Consider the following 20,773-nt stretch of genomic DNA (forward strand, 5'->3'; position numbering starts at 1 on the left):
GGGCGCGTGGAGGGGTGCAGAGGGCGAAATGAGTCTGGTAGGGGGTTTTCCTCACCACCCGGTGGTGCACCATGAGGGCTATCCGTTCGCCGCTGCTGCCGCCGCAGCCGCCGCCGCAGCCGCCAGCCGCTGCAGCCACGAGGAGAACCCCTACTTCCATGGCTGGCTTATTGGCCACCCCGAGATGTCGCCCCCTGACTACAGCATGGCCCTGTCCTACAGCCCCGAGTATGCCAGCGGCGCCGCCGGTCTGGACCACTCCCATTACGGGGGAGTGCCGCCCGGTGCGGGGCCTCCTGGCCTGGGGGGGCCGCGCCCGGTGAAGCGCCGGGGCACCGCCAACCGCAAAGAGCGGCGCAGGACTCAAAGTATCAACAGCGCCTTCGCCGAACTGCGCGAATGCATCCCCAATGTGCCCGCCGACACAAAACTCTCCAAGATCAAGACGCTGCGCCTGGCCACCAGCTACATCGCCTACCTCATGGACCTGCTGGCCAAGGACGACCAGAACGGCGAGGCAGAGGCCTTCAAGGCAGAGATCAAGAAGACAGACGTGAAAGAGGAGAAGAGGAAGAAGGAGCTGGTCAGTACCGCGGGGCAGAGGGCGGTAGGGGGTGCGGGGTATAGGGAACAGCTGCGCTCGGCTTCTTTCCAATTGGGCTGAGAAATGGCAGCCCGCATTCTTTGGCTTCATCCAGCGCCAAGGTTGTTTGCACCAGTTTGTGGTAGGGATGGTTTCCTGCATAGGCAGAGGAGATGGGGGAGGATGTCAGCTGGAGGAGGAGAAGGTCTTAAGAGAGACGCTTGGTGCTTCTGATCTTCCCTCCGGGTTATCGCTGCTCCCCCAGGCACTTAGGAAGGGCCTCCCAAACTCTTGGTCCGGATCCATCTCCTGGTCGCACCGTCCGGACCTCTCATTCACTTTCCGTTAGAGCCCTCATTTGGCCTCCAATCCAACCTTGCTTTAAGATATTTCTAAAGTCAGTCACCCAGAAACTCTCCATTACAATCATTTCACTATTGGTTCCATTTCTTCGTCCAAAAACGAGTTTGCCACTGATTCTGAGCCTTAAGAAAGTTTTATGGTTGCTCCCATTATTATGCCCCAAAGACTTAAAGGTAAACATTAAATAAGTACTTTTAACCTCAAAATACAGCTCCAGTTTCTCTTTGGCTACAATGTAATTTCCCAGATCCGTATACTCTACCACTATTTCTAGTTTTATGAGCCTGTACATTTTAAGACCAAAAAAAAAAAAAAAGTAAATATTACTATGGTCATTGTTACTAGCAGTAACTCGAAATTACACTGAACCACTTAAAGTTTTCTCAGATTCCTACCAAGTTCTTATAGCGTAGACAGGGCTATTGCCACGAAGGTCCTGAAAAAATAATTTCCATTTGCGAGATTTTCTCCTTTGAGACTAGCAGCCCTTTGATCGCTGCATAATCGATTGACCTCCCGAATAACCGAATAACCCGAGATTTCAGAGGCCTTGGCGGAGAGGCACTGCAGAGCTGCAGACTGAATGCCGCTGGACCAGAGGCCCAGGCCAGGGCCGAGTAGCCTCCCCAGTTTTCCTAGAGAGTGGATCTGGGATTACTATTGAAAACAGAAGATAGACTTAGCGCCAACCACCGCTGCCACCCGCTACACACACACACACACACACACACACACACACACACACACACATATCTGGAGTCAGAAAAAAAGTTCCCCGGTTCCTCCATAAACGACTGGAAAATGGACGGTTGTTTATAAATTTGCCGATCCGGTAGTTGAGCGCTGCAAGTTGAAGGCCTTGGCGGTAGACAGGGCATTGCAAACCTTCATAACCTTACTGCAGGCACTGGAACTTGGAACCATCCCCCCAACTCCCACCCCCAGCCTTTCCTCCTCTCTTTCACTGTTTCCTCTGACCCAGGAAGCGCTAGGGTGGTGGGGGATCAGTTATCCTCTCTGAATTTCCCTTTTCATTTTTCTCGCCCACCTCCTTTCTGCCCAGAATGAAATCTTGAAAAGCACAGTGAGCAGCAACGACAAGAAAACCAAAGGCCGGACGGGCTGGCCACAGCACGTCTGGGCCCTGGAGCTCAAGCAGTGAAGAAGAGAAGGAGGAGAGAGCGAGTGAGTCGGGTCCAAGGCACCAGAAGCAGACCCAGCACTCCGGGCAAGCCCTCGGGCTCCGCTCTGAGGACTTCTTGCATTTGGATCATCTGGTTTATTTATGTGCAATTTCCTTCCCCCTCTCTTTGGCCCCCTTTGAGGCATCCGCTCCCCACCTCCCCCTCCAAAAAAAAAAGTGGATATCTGAAGAAAAGCATTCCGTATTTTAATATGAAGAGGACACTCCTGCGTGGTAAGGGATCCCGTCGACTCCTAGATTCTCTGTGTGTGAATGTTCCCTCTTGGCTGTGTAGACACCAGCATTGCCCCCTCCTTGCCTACCCAGCTCCTTCCAGATAAAGACAGCGGACACTAGTGCGTGTGTGAAGTGTATTCTTAATACTTGGCCTTTGGATATAAATATTCCTGGGGATTATAAAGTTTTATTTCAAAGCAGAAAACAGGGCCGCTAACATTTCCGTTGGGGTTGGCATCTAGTGCTGTTGTTTCATATGTGGTGTTCCCTATTCAAAGATGTTTCCAACAGCTACTTGTTTGTGCACTTCCGTCCTCTAAAACTAAGTGGAATTTAATTAATATTGAAGGTGTAAACGTTGTAAGTATTCAATAAACCACTGTGTGTTTTTTTTTTACAAAACCCCTAATCTTTTAATGGTTGATACCTCAAAAGAGTTTTGAAAACAAAGCTGTTATACTTGTTTTCATAATATTTAAAATATTCAGAAGTAAACTAAATTATCATAATTGCCTCTAACTTTATTTGAAAGAGTCAGTGATTCCAATCAATCAAGGTGACTTGTGGTCCTAGAGGCAGAGGAGGTGCTGTTAAAGAGATGCTCCTTGCTGAAATCTGCCCAAGGGCCTGGGCTGTATCCTAGTGACTTACTCTTCCCTCTACCAACCCCCTGCTCCCAGGAGACCACTGAGTGATCTTTAGAAGGAGGCACTGGGCCAGAGAATGGCTACAGTTGGCTGGGAAGGTGGAAAGGTGTCTTGTTTTCCTGAAATCTATTCAGATGCCATTTGTGGGGGCCTGGGTTTGTGTTTGGGGGGCGCATTTTCTGGGGAGGAGGTGTAAGGACAATCCCCGGCGTTATTGCAACGGCAGGAAATAGTCTAAGGCATTTAGTTCAAAATATAGGGCTTTTATCCAAGGGGAGGAAAAGGAAGGGAAAGAAAAAAAAAGAAAGGAGGCGGTTTTGCTTTAGTCTGTAGATCAGAGGCTTCTCTTCTAGGCAAGCTAGATTGGGGGCGGTGGGGGGGACTTTTGAAAAAAAATCTATGATTAGGTAACAAGGAATTTTACGTCAAGTAAGAAATCGCGAACAAGACCACAGATTTAAAGGGGGGCCAGGAGTGGGTTAGATTTACAAGGAGCTACAAGGAACTCAATATTAACTGCGGTGTCTGAAGTCTTCCCGGCCGCAGCCCAGCAGAGAGCAAACGGCACCCTCCCCTGGCTACCAGCAGCCCAGGACTTCACCCTGTCGAGGGGTTTGGTCTCCAGGAGTCCTGTGATATCCCGGAACAGTGTCCCTGCGGCCTCCTTTTCCCGTGGGCTTGGCTAGAGCTTGAATCTCAGCTCTAGAAACCAGAGAAACTGTAGTGCCATAAAGCACTGACTCTGCAGCCTGTGGGGAGGAGGTGCAGGAGAAGGGGGGAGGGATTCCGGAGGAGGGAAGAAAGGTGAAACGTATTAAAAAGCGGTTTGTTTCATGAAGCGCCACGTATATAAATCTGGTGTCGGAGAGGCTTGCCAGAGGGTTTCCATCTTGGAACCCATCCTTGGGGTGATGTTCGCACCTCGACAGCAGGCACCGACCCTCCTGCGATATCCCAAGGGTTCCCACGCCTCGCTGGTGCCTACTCTGACCCGGTCGCTTGCAAGCCAGCCACATGAGGCCGGCGTGGGCGAAAAGATGAGCGAGTGGCTCTGCGGACTTCTGCGGGCGGCTGACATCGCGAGGGCCAGGGGTTAGAACAACTCGGCCAAAGCGATCTGAACTTTCTCCCCTCAGGTCAGCCGGCGCTGGGCCGACCCGGTGGGCGAGGGGCTGTGTTTACAGACACTTGCCTTTGTTTATAGCACTGGGGTGGGGTGGGAGGGTTAGGCGCGCCCAGGTTTTCGTTTGCTCTCTCCATTCTAGTCGGTTTGACTGAGTGACTCCCTCCCTCTCACTTCCAGCTGCCTTCTGCATCTTTATTTTTATCCACGTAGGAGAAAATCTCCAGGTCCTAGAGGTGGAAGAAAGGATTCTACCAAAATGATGAAGTGAACGGTGGTGGAGGCCGCGAGGTTTTAAAAAACATGAGCCAGAAAGGAATTAACTTCATCATGCACGTGTGCCTGTCAGTGCTTTGGGTAGCTGATCTTCCCAACTGGGCCTTAACACACTTCTGCTGGTTTAACACACTTTTTCCCCTGATTTATTAAATACCCAATAGAGGGGAACCAAAGACCCTGATGCACAGTCGTTGCTATGTAGCAGCCTGCCAATATACATGCTTTTAAGCCCACCTTCCACACCCAGCCTCTATCTAGCTGGGCCAGGCACTGCCCATCTCCTCCCCCTCCTGCCAACCTCTGTTTTCTCTGGCCTAGAACACCAGTCCTTACACCCTATCCTCTTTGCCATTCCAGCCGGCCAGACACACAGCAGATTCATACCGCAGCAAGCCAAAGACTCCAGCTGTCCTGACATTTCAGGCTTCCCCTAACTGGAGGCACACTCAAACTTGCCTGACTGCTACCAACAGGACACCCCAGATTATCCCTTACCTCAGCCAACAGATATCACAATCGTCCCAATGCTCTCAGCCACCCAAAGTCCTTGTCCCATGTTGTCAACATCCCAGAAAAATGAGTGGTGCGTGGGGCAGGTTTCTTTTACACTTCCATGCTTTTCTCTTCTACACACTTCTTTCTCTTTCAATTCCCTTTCTTCTTTGTTTAAAAAAAAAAAAGTTTCCAAGCTTCTGCTTGTGGGACTGACTAAAAGGCCTCTGTTTTAATTGCTTGGATAATGTGGTTGCTGCCATTTTGTTAAGAGCAATCACTCCTGCAGCGAAATCACAAGCACTCTAGACAGGCCGGAGCCGACAAAAATGTAGGATTTGACGTTAAAAGCTAAATGGGAAGCTGGAAAGGCGGAAGGTAAATTGATGGTAGATCTGGCTGTCAGGGCTGGGCCCCAGACCGCTGCACAGGCCTAAAGCCTGATAACCCTGAATCACCAGCAGGCAAGTGCTCCCTGTTGTGGTTGTATGGAAGTGGGTGTGTGTGTTTCTGCAGACCCATTCTTAGCTTGAGAATACAGTGTGGGGCCCCAACTATACTCCCTGTACCCAGTCTCAATTTTCCCAGAATTTGCCAGGACACTGACAGCAGTTATCAGGGATTTTTTAAGTCTCATATTCTGAGATGGCAGCCAGATTTCTTAGGGTTCTGCTTGCCTTCTATATCCCAGAGCCACACTCTGGAAGCTGGGGGAGAGGAGCTCCAGGCTTGAGGTGGGTTTGCCAGCAGGCAGCATCATCTAACAAGGGTAGATCTCCCAGCTTAGGTTGCTCTAATTAAGTGTAGGAGAAACCAGTGACCTGGTTGTTTCAGCAATGAGATGGATGCAGCAGTGAAAAAGCAAGAGTAGCCTCCGGGACCCTTGGTAAACAGTGAGTGCAGAGTGGGAGTAAAGGATGGCTCAATGCCATCCCTTTACCTAGGACACTGCTGGCTGCTTGCTGCCTCCAGCTGACAAGAATGGAGGACCTAGTCTCTCAAAGGTGTTAAGGCAGCCAGAGAATAAGAGTTGGGCACCCTCAGAATTCTCAGGAAAGAGGTGTGGAAGATGAGTTCAAATGCAAAGACAGGGAACAGAAGGAGGCCTCAGGACACCTTCTAGGACTATTGCTTTTCAGAGAAAACCTTGGCCATTTGGGAGGGCCTGTGTGTGTGTAAGGGACAGTAGGCAGCAAAGGATGCCATGAAAGCCAAAATTACATTTGCAAAGCTGGTCTACAAAACGAGGGAAACCGCTATTATTCCTGGAGCTTTAACCAATGGCTGTTTCTATCCTTGCCTGCTCAGCTCACAGTTTTCTCTCCCACAGCTGCCTTGCGGTTTCCCTACCTCTCCTTGTGCGTGAGTCCCACCACGCACCAGAGGTTAGAAAAGGGACTGGCTTGTGGATGCCAAGCAGAGGTGGTCTGAAAGGAAGCTTGTGGCGATCCCCACAGAGGACTGAATCTGGACCCTGAGCAATGCCCATCTATTCTGGATCTTAGGAACCTGTTCCCTGAGATTCAGATCTCCTTGCAAGGAGGGGGCGCTAACGAGTCTCCCGGACATTACCAACTCCGGTCCTGTTCAAGCCCTCCCTTCTGTCCAAGGAGAGAAAACCTAGAAGCCTCCCTTAGACCAGGGCACATAAACCGACTGGAGGCCAGCAGCCCTCTCCCCGGAAAGCTCCGCGGTACAGCGAATTGCTGCTGTAGAGATTATGGGTTAACTCTTTCAAAAGCGGGGAGGGAACACTCCGCAGAGGAAACCAACCCCACGTTTCTGGGGCCAAGGAGTTCTAAGCACCCTGCCTTACCATCCAGCTGGTGCCTCAATGCGTACTCCCGCACCCCAACTGTCCAGTTCTAATTAACTTGTAACCGCTAAGCGGTTTCGGCCTGTCGGGCTAAAGGAAGTTAAAGTACACGGAGAATCTGAGTTACAGACGTTTAAATCTGTGCACAGAAGTTTAAATTTATCTCCCCATTCTTGTTACTACACCCTGCCCAAGTCAGTTCCATTTAAGAGCGCGCCCCCTCTTTTCCCCGAAACGCAACCCCCTACACGCACATTTCCTCCATATTCTCCTGGCATTTGGGTCGCTTTGATGATCAGATGGTAGAGCCTTGATTACAAATTTATTCCCGGCTGCTCCGTCGGTCTTTATCTCCGCTATTAGGGCCATCTGGGAGTGATTAGTGCCGCGCCCGCTCCCGGCCGCGCTTGCCTATCTCGCCGCGGCGGGACCCGGAGCCTCGCTGACGTCAGGGCAGACGGCTCGGAGCCATCCCAGCCGAGCTGGGTGTAATCGGCGGCTGCGCGGCCAAGTCCTCCCAGGGCCAGGCCGGCAGCTGGAACGCGCCGCCCGCCCGCGCACCGGGACATTCTAAATATGTATTTTTAGCCCAGAAGGCTTTTTTGTTTTCCTTGTTTGGAGCGAGGAGGAGCCAGTTGACGTTTCAATGCCCCCTCCCCACTTTAAATTTTCCAGCCCTCCAGGTCTCAGGCATTCCTCCTGGAAAAGCCTCCCACGTCCGGCCCCAACCATCGAGCTCTCTTTGCTCTGCCTGAGCCAGGACGCCGCTCTGCTACACCCGCAACTTCGGCCTGGAAGACAGTGACAGTGCAATCCAGGGTCCAGGGCAAGAGAGGGGGTGTCAGACTGCTCTTAGGGCTGCCAGTCTCGCACTTGCACCCGCTTGGCCCCTACAGCCCTCCGGTCAAGACTATGGTAGTTTCTCCCCAGTGGGGCATTCTGGCAGAAACAGGTTATGGGACGCGACGTCTCTTAAGGATTCAGCCTTTGCACCTGCTATTAAAATCTAAAGGATCTCGTGAGCTGCTGCGTTTCTAACACCCCGGCAGGGCGAGGATAGCTGACGGACTTCTGTCCTATACCGTGTCTCAGTGTTTAGAGCAGAGTCTGGATATCAATGTATACATACAGAAGGCCTAGACCTCTGACCCTAGCGCTCTGAGAGCTGGTCTGGCCTCTCGTGGGGTAAGGGTTGCTAGGATGGATTTAACACCTGAATCCTTCATTTTCCAGGGACCTTTCCATCCCCCTGGAGAATTTGATAAAATGAAAAACTCAACTCTTATTTCATACCAGCTTCACCAGAAATTCTGATTCAGCAGCTCAGGGACTGATTCCCGAACCCTGATTTTCAAGAGCGCTGGCTGAGTATTCCGGAACCACTACCTGAGGCCACACCCACTCACCGCAATTGGTCCCCCCTCCTCTACCCACTTTTCTTCGACCTTTGTGGGGGGAAAAAAAGGATAGAGGTGGCTTTGTCAAGGACTAGGGAGGACTGGGGTGAGGCCTGCATTATTTAGAGAAAATGCGCCATATAGTGAATTAATTTTGCCATGCAGATATTCAAAGCAATCTCAGGGAACTGGAGATGTAGCTCAGTGGTAGAACATTAGCCTAGCATGCAATTTATTTCCACAACTATTTAAAAGGGCAAACTAAGTATTCAGTCAGAGGCATCGGTGAATTTATCTAGAGGGAAAAGAAGCCCATGATTTGAGTGGAATTACAAAATCTACTTGGGGGGGGGACCAAGAGTAAGGAAACTAAATTGAGAATTCAGTAGCAAAATAAATAAATAAATAAAATAAATCCCAGAAGATTATTCTGTTAAAATTATTTGAGACAACTCTATACACCAAATCCAAAGTGTCTTTGTATCATCTAGAATGAAAAAGGGGCATTTCCTTCTAAATCAGGGAAAATGTTGAACTGAGAGGTTGGTTCTCCCTTCCCACCCACCCTTACCTTTAGCCAAGGGGGAAGAAAACATTGAGCTTTGTGGTTTGGTGGTAGGGGTAGGGAATAAGAAACATTTAGATAACTATATCCTTAAGACTGGAGGACCCTGGCTTCTCTGTGATTCTAGAGAGAAAAGGGACAGGCAATGACTGCACAACATGCAGTTTGCTACAGTGATCTGCCTTAATGGTGGAGTCCACTCAGAAAAATAGCTAGTTTTCTGAATTATTTAAATCACTCAAATACAAGAAAATCCACATCACTGTGCCTATAGTACTTTCTTGCTCAGAGTATAGATGGTTTTTCAACTTGCATTCGATGGAATGGATGACATGGGTCACAGGTCCAGAGAGTCTTCTTTATATTCCCAAGCAAAGAAGACAAACTTGCAACAGCTAACCAGTTAATGTAACGGATTACATAGTATCACCAGTGCTCTCCCCCAACCAATAACCCAACTGTTTTCCTAAGTATTTTTTTATTTCAAGTAGTGTTTTTAATGCACAACTCTTTACAAGTCATCAGACCCTATCAACTCCGTGTTTCTCTGTGACCAAATGGAGTGCTTCAAAATACCATTCTTGTTGTAGCACCAAATCATCTTTCAATACTTTAAGCAGCTCTGGGACTAGATTCATTTGTGACCTAGAACTAAGGAGTCCAGGAGAGGGCAGATTTTCCTGTAGAGGCAGTTCGTTTGGTTCTCTGTTGTTTGTTGCCCCACCAACTGAAATGGCTTAGAACAAACAGTGCTCTCTGTCAGGGGCAGAGAGTTTTCAACCTTCATAAGTACATTGTCTAGAGAAGATGCCAAAAAAGATATTATTCTAAATTAAGAGGGCCGTAAATCCGTCCCTTGTTTAAAAAAAAAAAAAAAAAGGAAGTCAATGGCTACTGGTGCCAATGCACTATCGCCTTCCATTTAAAGTGGGTTGTTATTGTCATTGCCAGGAGCTGATATCTTTACAATAAAGGCAGAAACGCTGGGGGTGGAGTCCGGGGTGGGGTAGGGGTAAGGGTTGTGATTGCTTTTGTTTTGTTTTTCAAAAAGAAAATCTGAAAACGCAACCTAAGTTTGTAACTACTACTTGGGGGAGAAGGAAAGCCGGTGCGGTTTTAATGGGGGAAAGTGGCGGCCAGGCCGTCTGACCATCGCCTTCTCTTTGCAAATCTGGTTTTCATATTCTCTCCGTAATCACCCAAAGCCATAACTGTCTCTGAAATTATTCATTAAAGTCATTTTCAGGGATTCTCACTGGATGACTCTTTACGTTTATGATCTTCTGAGAGCAATGACATCAGCCTCCGTCTCTTTCCGCTTTTAATTAATGTTCTGGGAAGACCATAGGGGCTGTGGCTGTGTGCGTGGGGAGGGGGCGGGCTAGGGGTGGAATCCACGGGCCATTCTGCTCCTGGCGCGGTCAGCTGAGCTCCGGCGCGCAGACATCCTTTGATTAAGGAGGGTATTTCGGGGAGTGCAGGCTGTGCAGAAGATCACGGCTGTGCCCTGTGGTGCTGTCAGCAGTGACAGATCCCAGATGGGGCCGCTACTGTATGGCAGATTGAGTTTCTCAGCAGAAAACTCACCCTTCCTCCTAAACGTCTTCAAAAACCTTCTCCAGATACTCCAGGTCTCTTCGTGTGAAACTGAAACAGTCCAACCCCAAAGTCGGTTTTGAGTGCGTAGACGTTAAGGTTCTCCCTCACCCCCCTCTTTTTCTCTGCACTTCCTCCTTCTTTGAGCATCTTCGACCTGGCTACTAAGAGCGTAGATATGGTGGGCCTGGGGGCTCCTGTTCGACCGCCTCAGAGCGCCACGCCGACGACCCAGCATCGAGGGCCCCCCCAAGGCAATCCGGTGGGTAGGGGCGCGGCATTCGGGACGCGGGGCTTGCTCCAGAGCCCCCGGGAAGCTGGGATGGACTGCACCAGCCAAACACTCAGCTCAGAGATCTGGAGAAGCTGGGGGCAGGGAGGGAGGGACAAAGGCGGAAAGAGAGAGTACCCTGGCCTGGCTCTAGCCACGCATTCTCCGGGGAGATGGCCGTCTGGCTGGTCTGGGTAATTCCTAAGGGCAGCACGGAGCCCAGTAGGAGAGGCTTTGGAGTTGGGAAATGATGCGAAGGTGGGTCCCAGGAGCCTGCGGAGGCCCAGCAGAGTTAGGGATGAGTAGAAGGGGAGCTAATGAAGTTCAGGCTAGGATCTAAGAAGGAGAGTGGACTATATGGTCTCCAATGTTAGAAGGGGTGCATGGAGACCCAGGTTTCCACATTGATATTCACCCACTTGAGGTTTGCCCGTCTGGACCCCCAGTTTTACAATCCTGGACACAACTTGGGGTTGGAAACTCTGTTGCAGAAACATTTGCATTTATAAACCTTTACTCAAAAAGTAACTTCATAAAGAAATGCCCCGGGGCCCCTGCTTCCTCAGAGGCAACTAGGTTCCTCCTCTCCCCTTATTTCCCACCGTAAGCTTCCAAGATCCTCTCCCGGGAGCTGCAGCGGCCTGTAGAACGCGGATGAAAGGCTAAGAGGACCCGGCATGCGGCGTGCGTGGCACCTAGATTAGGAGAGCATTTCTAGGCCCCACCCATCCCTGCCCCCAGGTCCTCTTAACTGCGGATCGTAGGGTGTTCTGCAGGCGAAGCACGAAAGTGCAGAAGCAGAGAATTCCAGAGAGTTTTGTTTTGTTTTAATTTAAAAAATTAGCAATGTTTTTCCCCTTCAAAATACCTTGCAGCCTCCGCCATCCTACTCCCACACCCTCTCCGGATGAGGCAGTAGGGAGAGCTTCAGTTGGGTTCACGAAGGAGCTCCTAAGGAACAGAGGGGAGCTAAAAATACCTCAGATGTCAGGCCAAGGTCTTACCCACCTTCCCCCATCTCCCAGGCCTTACCGTAGAGGGGCAGTCGCCTTCCCCACCCGAGGGCCATGCCAGGCTGTTGGGTCTCTTCCTTCCTTTGAGCTCGGGCTAGGCTAAGGCCCCACACTTCAGCCATTGGGGAATGTGGCCTTCTCTTTGCGTCCTGACCCAGGTCTTTTGTGGCCAAGACCTTCACTCTTGAAGAAAAACTCCGGTCCAATCTTTAGAAAAAATTAGATGCCACATTTTTGACGCTTTCCCATTTGCCCCTTCCGCATACTCAATTTTTAAAAAGAAAAGAGATGGGACCACTAGACCCTGTTTTATGTCAACAACAATCCGTTCACGCAAGTATTCTCCCCTTTATGTGGTGAGTGGTATGGATGCAAGCAGTTGCTTGCAGTCCTGGGACACGACCTGATTTGGGAAGAACCCGTGAACTTCTTGTTACAGCCCTCTCCCCCCCCACTGAAAAATCTGGCAGTGATTTACCTCGTAACTCCCCCCTCAGTTATCAGATTGAACCGCAAAACTCTTTATATAAAAACAAAAACACACAGCGAATTTCAAAACTCCCGCTCGCCTCCTCTAGAAGGCAGCTTTTATTTAAACTGCCCACGCTGGATGAAAGTAGTTTATTTTGATTTTTTTTTCCCCTTGTACCCACATGCCTTGTAAAAGGTTCCTGTGCACGGGGCTGGCCCCCCTCTGATGACCGCAGGGCCTTGCTTCCAGACTGCAGTCCCCGCCACTTGGTTTTAAGTCCTCGCCTGGAGCCGAGGTGTAATTGTGACCCCGCCCGAGCCGCGATCCTCCCGGGGGGACGGTTGGCCCAGCCTGCGTAGGGGCCCGGACCTCCCAAGTGGCAGCCTGGGCTCCGGGAACCGCGTGGTCCTCTCCTTCCGTGCCTCCTCCCCTTTTCCCTCCCCTGCGAACTTTGCACGTTTTCTCCTAGGTTCTTTAGTTTGCTGGAGCCTGGGCGCACAGCGTAACATCTCTTTTCCTCTCCATCTTCATCCCTGAGCCTTTTTCTCTCTAGCACCGTATCACCGCTCTCTCCATCGTCTTCATGTTGAAATTCTGAGTGCAGAGAAGCAAAGTGAGGTTTGTTCTGAATCTGGGGGAAAGAACCGGGAACCTCTGGCCCCCTCGGCGCCTTGGCAGAGTAGGAACCGGCGCGCTTCTGCGTAACGTCAGCGCGCGGGGTAATTTACCTTCCCTGCGGGTCTGTCAATGTGACTAATTTCCACAGGGGTCAAAAAGCCTTTCTCCAGCAGTCCATCTTGGAGCGCTCTCTTACGAAGTAGACTGGATTGGTTGTTTTGTTTCCAGTTCTAGAAGTAAATACTCTTGGGGCGTCCCTGCCAGGGCAGCCTGAGATGAGCAGGGGAATATACACCGTGTCAATTAAAGGTAGTTTGCCATGAACTACGAACTGTGGTTGGGTTTAAATGACAGAAACCCGCTTGCCTTTAATACACATCACCTAACTCGTCCTGGATACCAATGCTTTCTCTAGAAAAAAGTTTAGAAGGCGAGTGAGTCATTATTATTCCAATTGTTCTCTGTCGTGTGAAGATCCCTACTGAAACATTTTCCCTGCATTCCAGGTGTGATTTAAACAGAGTATACACGCGTGTGTGCTTATCTGGCCTAGAAAGACAATGTATTTCATTCGAGTGGTATTTTGCAATAATTTTTAAATCTGCTACCGATTTTTAAGAGTGAATCAGTGCTGTGGAGTTAAATCTTCTCCAGGACTCCGATTGTTACTGGTTGCCTAACCCGGACTCACTTTGAGAAAAGTGTTGAAAGACACCAACGTGCCTAGGAGTCGGGATGATTCCCTATCTGCAAAGTCCTCCCCTGTCTGAAGCAGGGAGTGGGGAGATGAAGGTCATTCATTTCTTAGAGTCTCCAGTGGGGGCCTCTTGGGTGTTGGAGGAGGTAAACTTCTCCAATCCGGGAACTAGGATGCAGAGAGAAGTGAAAGTCGTCCAACCACCCATTTTCCTCCCACGCAGGCTCAAGCACTGAGGAGCTAACTAATGAACTACCCGAAGTTAAATTTTTTTACAAACGCTTGAAGGAAGCACGCTCTTTCCTCCTTCTTGAGACCTTTAGGTAAATAAATGCCTGGATTGGGGGCCATTTGGTTTCCGCAGAACCCACGGAAATCCTAAAAATTAAGCACGCGAGATAGAAGCGCTAGCAAGTCTCACCGAGGCCAGCCTCAATTCGTGGTCCCTGGCCCCTGCCTGCGGGGGTGTCTGGCAGCGCCAGGACAGCCCTAGCCCCACAGTCACATCCGCATACCTGCACCGACAGACTCAGAGCATACGCGAACACACACACACACACACACACACACACACACACCTCTTTTCCTCTCTCATCTGTTGGTGCATTTATGACCTAATGAAAGCATATCCTTTAGGGAAAAGACTGTCTATAAAACGGGAAACACGAAGAACCCGTTCGGATATTCCCACTCCACCGCAGAGCCGATTTTGAAGCGCTTTGTTATTTGTGTGGTTGTTGTTGCTATTGTTTATTTTGTTTTGTTTTTAACACAAACACCTTGACTCCCTCTGTTGCTTCCATAATCACCCCGTTATTTTTATTGAAGGATGAGAATTGGTTCTAAGAGATCTCCGCTCATTCCCTGTGGAAGGGGAAAGGTCTCCAGCCTGAAGACATATCTTTATTTGGGTGAAGGCATTCTTTTGTGTGTGGTGAGGGGATTTTGCTGTCTGTCCTTTGTCATCTTTGAAAAACCCTGGCACCATATGTTTCAACTTCTACAAACAGCTGGGGAAACTAAGGGCTCTTTCAACTCGCTTTCATTTCCTTCCAGCTCCACTGTTTCCCCCATCACCACCGTTTTGGGTCTCCAAAACACGGACCTATCATTTGGCCTGGTCACTATCTGAAATACCTCCCAGCTTCCAATACAATCAAGTACACTGTGGAAATCACATAAACTCCCACCTGCTTTTGTGGGGGGGAAAGTGATCTGTTGTGTTTGGAGCAGGACCTGTTTATTAACAGATGGATAAAGCAGAGATTATTCCCCACTGTGGTTTTCTACATTCCATACCTTTAAATAAGACAGCTTTTAATAGTCCCTTTCATTTTGCAATTTGACCTTTGCCATGAGAGTGGTTTAAGCTGTTTACTAGTAGGGACTTTGCAACAGGAAATACTGCAGGAGACATAAACATCAGTGTGAGCCACAAAGCTGTGTCCTTTGGCAGAGTGGATTTGTTTATTTGCATATTTCTTGAAGAACACAGTAGTTCTAACTTAACATATTCTCGGCATCCCAAGAAATGGAGTGGATCAATTGTTCAACTCATGCTTGGTTGATCCCTTGTATTTCTGAATTTTTGTCACTATCCTAAGTAGTGATATTTTTAATCTCTTTGTTTTAAAATTTAGGTTTAGAACAGGGCATTTCCTGAATAGGATTTGCATAAAAAAGAACTTTTACATCCGATTAGAGCCTTGGGAAAGGGTTAAAGTGTTTGATCCACCTGAGAGATTTGAGAGGATGTGGGTGCAGGGAAAGTGCTCTGAGAGGCACTAGGTGAGGGTCTTGTCCTCTTTGTAAAAGAACTTGTCCATTTTGAAACATCTATTAGAAGTGTCAATTCTTTGCAGTGGTGTTCTAGCTTTGCCTTTCCGTGTGGAAATTAGGGCTCAGCCTTGCAAGTCTGTCTTCCCTGTGACTTAACAGAGGAGCAAATGGCTTTTAAAAAACTGGCCTGTATCCTTGCTTGGGAAGATTGAAAAAGACAGGAGGAGTGTGCATTTTGACTCACCTAACATTTTATATTTCTGCCTAAAAATATTATTCTCTAGTGCACTTTGCACCTTATGACCCATTGAAGAAAACAAAGTTTATTACATGTCTTCAGTCTCATTTTCTTAGATGACATCTAGATCTTCTATGTTAATATGATACATTGTGTCTAATTGTGTTTAATATCTACTATCTTTCATATATAGCCTGATAAAATTAATTCATAATGAACAGACATGGCATTCTAAGGTTCAAAAATCTATAAAATGTGTGTGAATCGTCTTTCCAGTTACTTCCCCCAATGTTATTCATTTCTTATGCATCCTATGCATATCATGCTTCCTAATACATGGAAAAGCAAATAGGAATAAACATATCTATCATTCCAAAATAATATAGGTTATTCTGGTTATATCTGTTGCTGCTGATGAGGGGGAGCATAATAGAAGAGATCCCCAGAAGTTTTGATGAGGTTTACACCATATAAGATCTGGACAAGGTGTAAGGTGACTCTTGATTATAATTTAAAATACCTGGGGGTACATGCAAAACCAGTGAACCCTAAGGTTCCAAATTGGATTGTCTTTTGGCTGAGGCCAAAAGAAAAAGGGAGGAAAGAAAGAGAAGCAGAAAAATTGGGGTTATTAAATTCTATTTAGAATTGTGGTAAGGTGGCTCATTTTTTGGTGGGCTGCCTCCTTGCAACTCAAATTGGTTTTGCTTTTGTTTTTTGTTGATATTTGGTGCTAGAGATTGAACCTAGGGCCTTGCACATGTGCTCTACCATTGAGCTAAAACCCCAACACACAACTCAAGTTGAAAAGCACTAAATTGTTTTATAGGGAATAAATCATGAATAATTTTTCTCTTATTATGAAAGGATTTGCTACATTCTTGTCTGTAGTTAATTTGTATGGGTTAAAAATGGAAGGGAGAATGATTGGGAAATACATATTTATTATAAAATAACTGATATAAATTCTACAGTGTAATAAGTATATTTAGACTTGAAAGACTTCAGGCACTTTGTCCTTCCCAATTCAACAAGAGATGAAAATAAAGCCAGTGTGTGATTGCTTCTTATACAGAACAGGTAATTTACATCAGTGTGGCCCTGGGAAAAGATTAGGGGTCTTGCTCCACAGTCTAATCTAGATAGGGTTTTCTCTTGACTATCCTCCATCTGGGAGTTAGATATGGATAGAGAAGGGGACACATTTTGTAGGAAAAATGCCATGCCCAGAGTCCTTTGCAGGGGGTATAGGCAGTTCTGTTTTCTGGTTTGCTGCCAGAATTATGGTTAAGTTGCCCCAAATCCACCGCCTTACCATGACCCTCTGTGTCCTTGTAAATGATGCTGGATGTGCTTTCAGCTTCTGGATGGACTATTGCCATTACTCCACTTCATGTCAGAAAACAGTGTTGCTAAGTATCCATGCCTTCCATTAATACCTCAAATTTTTCTTCTTTCATTTTGGGCTTCTCCCGTACCCCTGTTTCATAATACTAGATGTAGTAATAACAGCAAAGCTAAAAGTTTATTCTTGTTTCCTCTCTTGAGTAGATTTCTGCCTGTCTCTTTTAGGGACTCACTGCCAGAGTTCAGCCTTAGTTACTGAGGTTAAGCTACTCTCCAAAGAGGGTTAGCTTTCAGATCACCTACTGTGTTCAACTGATGCCTTTGTGTGACCAAAGGGTATTTGACAGGTGGAAGGGATCCTCTGCCCCCTGCAGCCCTGGATCTGTTGATCAGACTAGAAGCCAACAACTTGTGTCACTCTAATTAATGTGTGCATATGTTGGCCAGCCTCTTGGTTGGTTTTATGGGGTTTCACTGGCAGGGTCAGAGGGTCTGATGCTAGTGCTCTCATGAGGATTAAGGATCCTAATGAATCATGTGACCATGAGTGGACTTGGATGGTGGCTGTGTTCAGAAGTCCTACCCACCCTCTTTGCTTTCCACCCTGGAGGTCTCTTCATTCCAGAAGGGAAGACTGGCTTTCCAGGAACGAACCAAAGAGGGCATTCTGAGAAGTTTAAGTGGAGATGGGGATGCAGTTCAGTAGTAGAAAGTTGTTCTTCTCATCTTCATCTTACACAGAACATTGTGTGTGTGTGTGTGTGTGTGTGTGTATACACACATATATATTGAGAGAGAGGAAGTGTGTATGCATATGAACACTTTTTGTGTTAAAAGTGTTGAATTTTAGTGGTATAACACTTCTCTGCAGATGAGAAGGCTGAGGTCTATAGATTCTTCTGGTACCTGGCCAACATGTGTCACTAATTAGTGAAATTGGGGGTCATGGGCTCCTCTCCCCTTCTTGGGCAGTTTCAGAGATCTCTTATTTAAGAAATATAGAGACATAAAGAGGAAGTTTCAGCAGGAAATGTTGGGTTTTGGGGGGGAGAGGAGGAACTTAGAGAGCCAGGAGGGAAAAGAGATAGCCAGAGAAATGACAATCTGGGGGTCGGTTAATTGAACAGGCCTATCTCCACCATTTCCTGAAAGATTTTCACTGCACTCCAAGACAGCTGTTAAGAGGCCCGGGTTTTCACACCACAGATACTTTGTCTTGGTTATTATTTTTCTAAGCCGGCCCAGGAGGATAGATTCTTCCCTCCCGAGAGGGAAAGGGAATAATGTTTCCAAAAAGGAAGCAGCTCTCATCAAAAGCGCTAGTGGATCTGGTGACAACACGGACACTCGCTTCGAGCTTTGCTTAAAGCCTGCAGATTGTCAAGCTGCACAGGGGGGATGGGAAACAATCGGGACTGCGGGGTGCCAGGGTGAGCTCGGGTACCGGTTTCTGGTGGGTGCTGTTCCTGGCTGGAGGGAGATTGTGACCCGCTAGGGAACTAACGTGGATTCACAGGGAATCGCAGCAGGAGGGAGGCTGGTAGATGGAGAAAGGTGAAATGCTGGAGAGTGCAGGGATTGCTTCGCTGCGAAATGGGGCTTCTGGATCCCTATAAGGCACTGCAGTACCTTGAAGGGCATCCAAAACAGATCTGCTGCCGCCGATGAGGAACCACCAAAGTGGCTTAGGGTTTTGCACGAATTCACAAATTAAAAAAAAAAAAATTGAGGGGGTGTCTTAATGGAGTCTGGGTACCGGTGCTCTGGCCAGATACAAAATGGCCTCAAGAGCTATCAGCCGTCTTCCCTTAGGCCTTAGAAACACAACAGGACAAAAATTAAAATCAGCTAAGGAAACCAAAGACTGCCCCCAATAAGCCACCCTTCTACTGTTGGGGAAAAGTGTTCTGTCCTCAGTGCTCAGGTTCGAAATCCGAATAAATGGAGCCAGATAATGGATTACACCCCGGGGACAGAGTTTTAATGTAAAATATGCTTGTAATAATCACTTGTGGACCCTGAAGCACCACTAGAATTTCTGTTTAATTATAGGGCATGAGAGGAGCATTACCAGCTAATTAAATCCAATCCTATTTGTAATTCTCCCTCTGCTGCTGCCGACTTTAAAATGCGAAATTGCTTTTTAAATGTGCCCGTATATGAATTTTTAAAACACAAGTGAATAAAAGTGAAAAGCAAGGGGAAATGGGGCGGTGGAGAAAGGGGGGAGGAGGAAGGGAAAGAGACCCAGACGCTGGGCCTGAGTCCAGGGGGGGCATCTAGAAGAATCTCCTCGGCCTCCCATGCCTTCCAGTCCGCGCTCTTAATTTGGCCACGAAAGAAGCCATTTCCTTTCATTTCAGAGATTTCCACTTTCCCTTTCCTTAGTAAGGACTGCTTTTCAGTTCCCGACCGTCTCTCCAAGAAGCGCTCCAGTCGGGAGAGGAGCACAGAAAAGGCCCCAACGCGCCCCGCCACAGCCGCGGGGCCGGGATTCGGCTCCAGCCGACGGAAGGCAGCTGCGCCGGGAGGAAGTGAGCTCATCGGGGAAGGAAGGGAAGAACGGAGGGTTAGCCCTGCAGCCGCCAGGCCTCAGGCGCTGGGCGCAGAGCCGGGGGAGAGACTGGGAGACCGCGTTCCGCTGCTTCCGCCCTCCAAGGAGGCAACAGCCGCCCGCACTGACTCCCTCTTGAGAGTCCTTCGTACTCGCTGAGATGAGGAGCGCCAGGTGCAATTTTGGGGGTTCAGGCCTCGATGACAGACGTTGGAATCTCAGGGCCGACGAGAACTTTATTCTGAAGACTTGGCCTCCGAGTCCTCGCGGTTCCTTCCCATCCACTCCTCCGCGGGAGCGTTTGGTTCTGATCTCCCTACACGCGCGTGCGCGCAACACACACACACACACACACACACACACACACACACACACACTTCCTTTTTTGTACAGTGCCCCTCGAAAGAAAAAGCAGATCCTGGAACTTTGATTTACGATTAGAACATTGAGTTATTTGCACTAGAAACCCAGTGACTCCGGCCACCAATTCAGTACTCCTCAGCATTCAATCTATACGGTAGAAAAACATGCTGTTTTCAAACCTGGTACCTTCTGCACCTTCTGCAGCCAGCAGCATCGTCACCTGGCTCTTCTGATGTGGTCTGGTTTACGGAAATGTTCTAAATAGATAGGCCTGCTGTTTCGTCTCGGTACCTGGCCCTGTAAACAGAAAATGTGGGAGTTTGGTAACTCACCAAACGAATGCACTGGTGTCTACACCGTGAAATGGCATTAGCATCCCTGCTGCCCTGGCCTCCAGTACTTATCTGAACGGGAAGGCCCTGAGTGCGTAGCGGTCACTTGGCCTCGCACAGCGCATTCACGTCTGGAATGCGGAGGAGAAATACAAGAGAGCTAAGAATGGAGAGGTGTAATTCCGCTCTGCGCCAGGGTGGGGAGGTGTAATTTCGCCCTGCACCAGGGGAGATCGGCACCCCGCCCCCTGCCGGGCTTCCTTCTGATAGTCCTTGTCCTCACCCAAAGAAGTCGCTTGGGCACCTACCTAGTTCAGAGAATGAGTTGGGGTGAGTGGTCTGGCTCCCCCTGTTGCCTGCGACTAGGGATTGCTGAGGCCGGGGAAGTGGGAAAGTCTGACCCTTCCATAAATGTTGAAACGGATGTGTATTGTTAGACCACGAGGAGGGGACCTTGTCTGCAGGGCGTAGCTTTGGCACGCTTGCCGGGATTGTGCACTCTATCTGGAGTCTAGGATCTTGGCATTCCACCCTGACTTCTTTCTACAGAAGCAACAAGAATTCCTTAAAATAAGTAAAATCTCGTTTTCGACCTTTCCATATGGTTCAGTTTTGCCCTCATATCTTGCTCTGCACATTAAGTGGGAATAGGGGAAGTTCCAGAAGACTTCCTGTGTCAACCTTAGCAGCCAGCAGGAGGAAGCCAACAGGGATGTACTAAGGTTTTTCCCAGACGCTGCCAACTGGGACCCCATCTCTAGCTCTGGTGGACTCTGTGCTACGACCCGCCCCCACTCTCTATCCGCCC

General features: G+C 48.5%; 2 protein-coding genes across 4 annotated transcripts in view; both read left to right on the forward strand.

Annotated features, from left to right (window-relative positions):
• On the forward strand, nt 1-18,961 carry Hand2 (heart and neural crest derivatives expressed 2). Of its 3 annotated transcripts, none has more exons than XM_048791950.1 (3): nt 7-583; nt 2,010-2,140; nt 18,950-18,961. In XM_048791950.1, exons 1-2 carry the CDS (start codon nt 29-31, stop codon nt 2,106-2,108), a joined length of 654 nt encoding a protein of 217 aa, XP_048647907.1. In that variant the 5' UTR covers nt 7-28; the 3' UTR covers nt 2,109-2,140; nt 18,950-18,961. The 3 variants fall into 3 exon arrangements, with proteins under 3 accessions (XP_015341693.1, XP_048647907.1, XP_048647908.1); XM_048791951.1 differs by lacking the exon at nt 18,950-18,961 and adding an exon at nt 3,298-3,308; XM_015486207.2 differs by lacking the exon at nt 18,950-18,961 and having other exon boundaries at nt 1-583; nt 2,010-2,742.
• Nucleotides 10,216-20,773, forward strand: part of Scrg1 (stimulator of chondrogenesis 1) — a 123,416-nt gene continuing 112,858 nt past the window's right edge. Inside the window, exon 1 of the mRNA XM_048791953.1 lies at nt 10,216-10,543. The gene's annotated coding sequence lies outside the window, so the exon portion shown is untranslated. The remainder of the gene's footprint in view (nt 10,544-20,773) is intronic.

Source organism: Marmota marmota, unplaced genomic scaffold (assembly GCF_001458135.2).
Source record: "Marmota marmota marmota unplaced genomic scaffold, marMar, whole genome shotgun sequence".
NCBI classification, from domain to species: domain Eukaryota; kingdom Metazoa; phylum Chordata; class Mammalia; order Rodentia; family Sciuridae; genus Marmota; species Marmota marmota.

Excerpts from the sequence above, each read along its gene's own strand:
- Hand2 (XM_015486207.2), top strand. The coding sequence starts at position 29 with ATGAGTCTGGTAGGGGGTTTTCCTCACCACCCGGTGGTGCACCATGAG. Across the intron at positions 584-2,009 it reads AGAAGAGGAAGAAGGAGCTG|AATGAAATCTTGAAAAGCAC; the intron begins GTCAGTACCGCG and ends CTTTCTGCCCAG.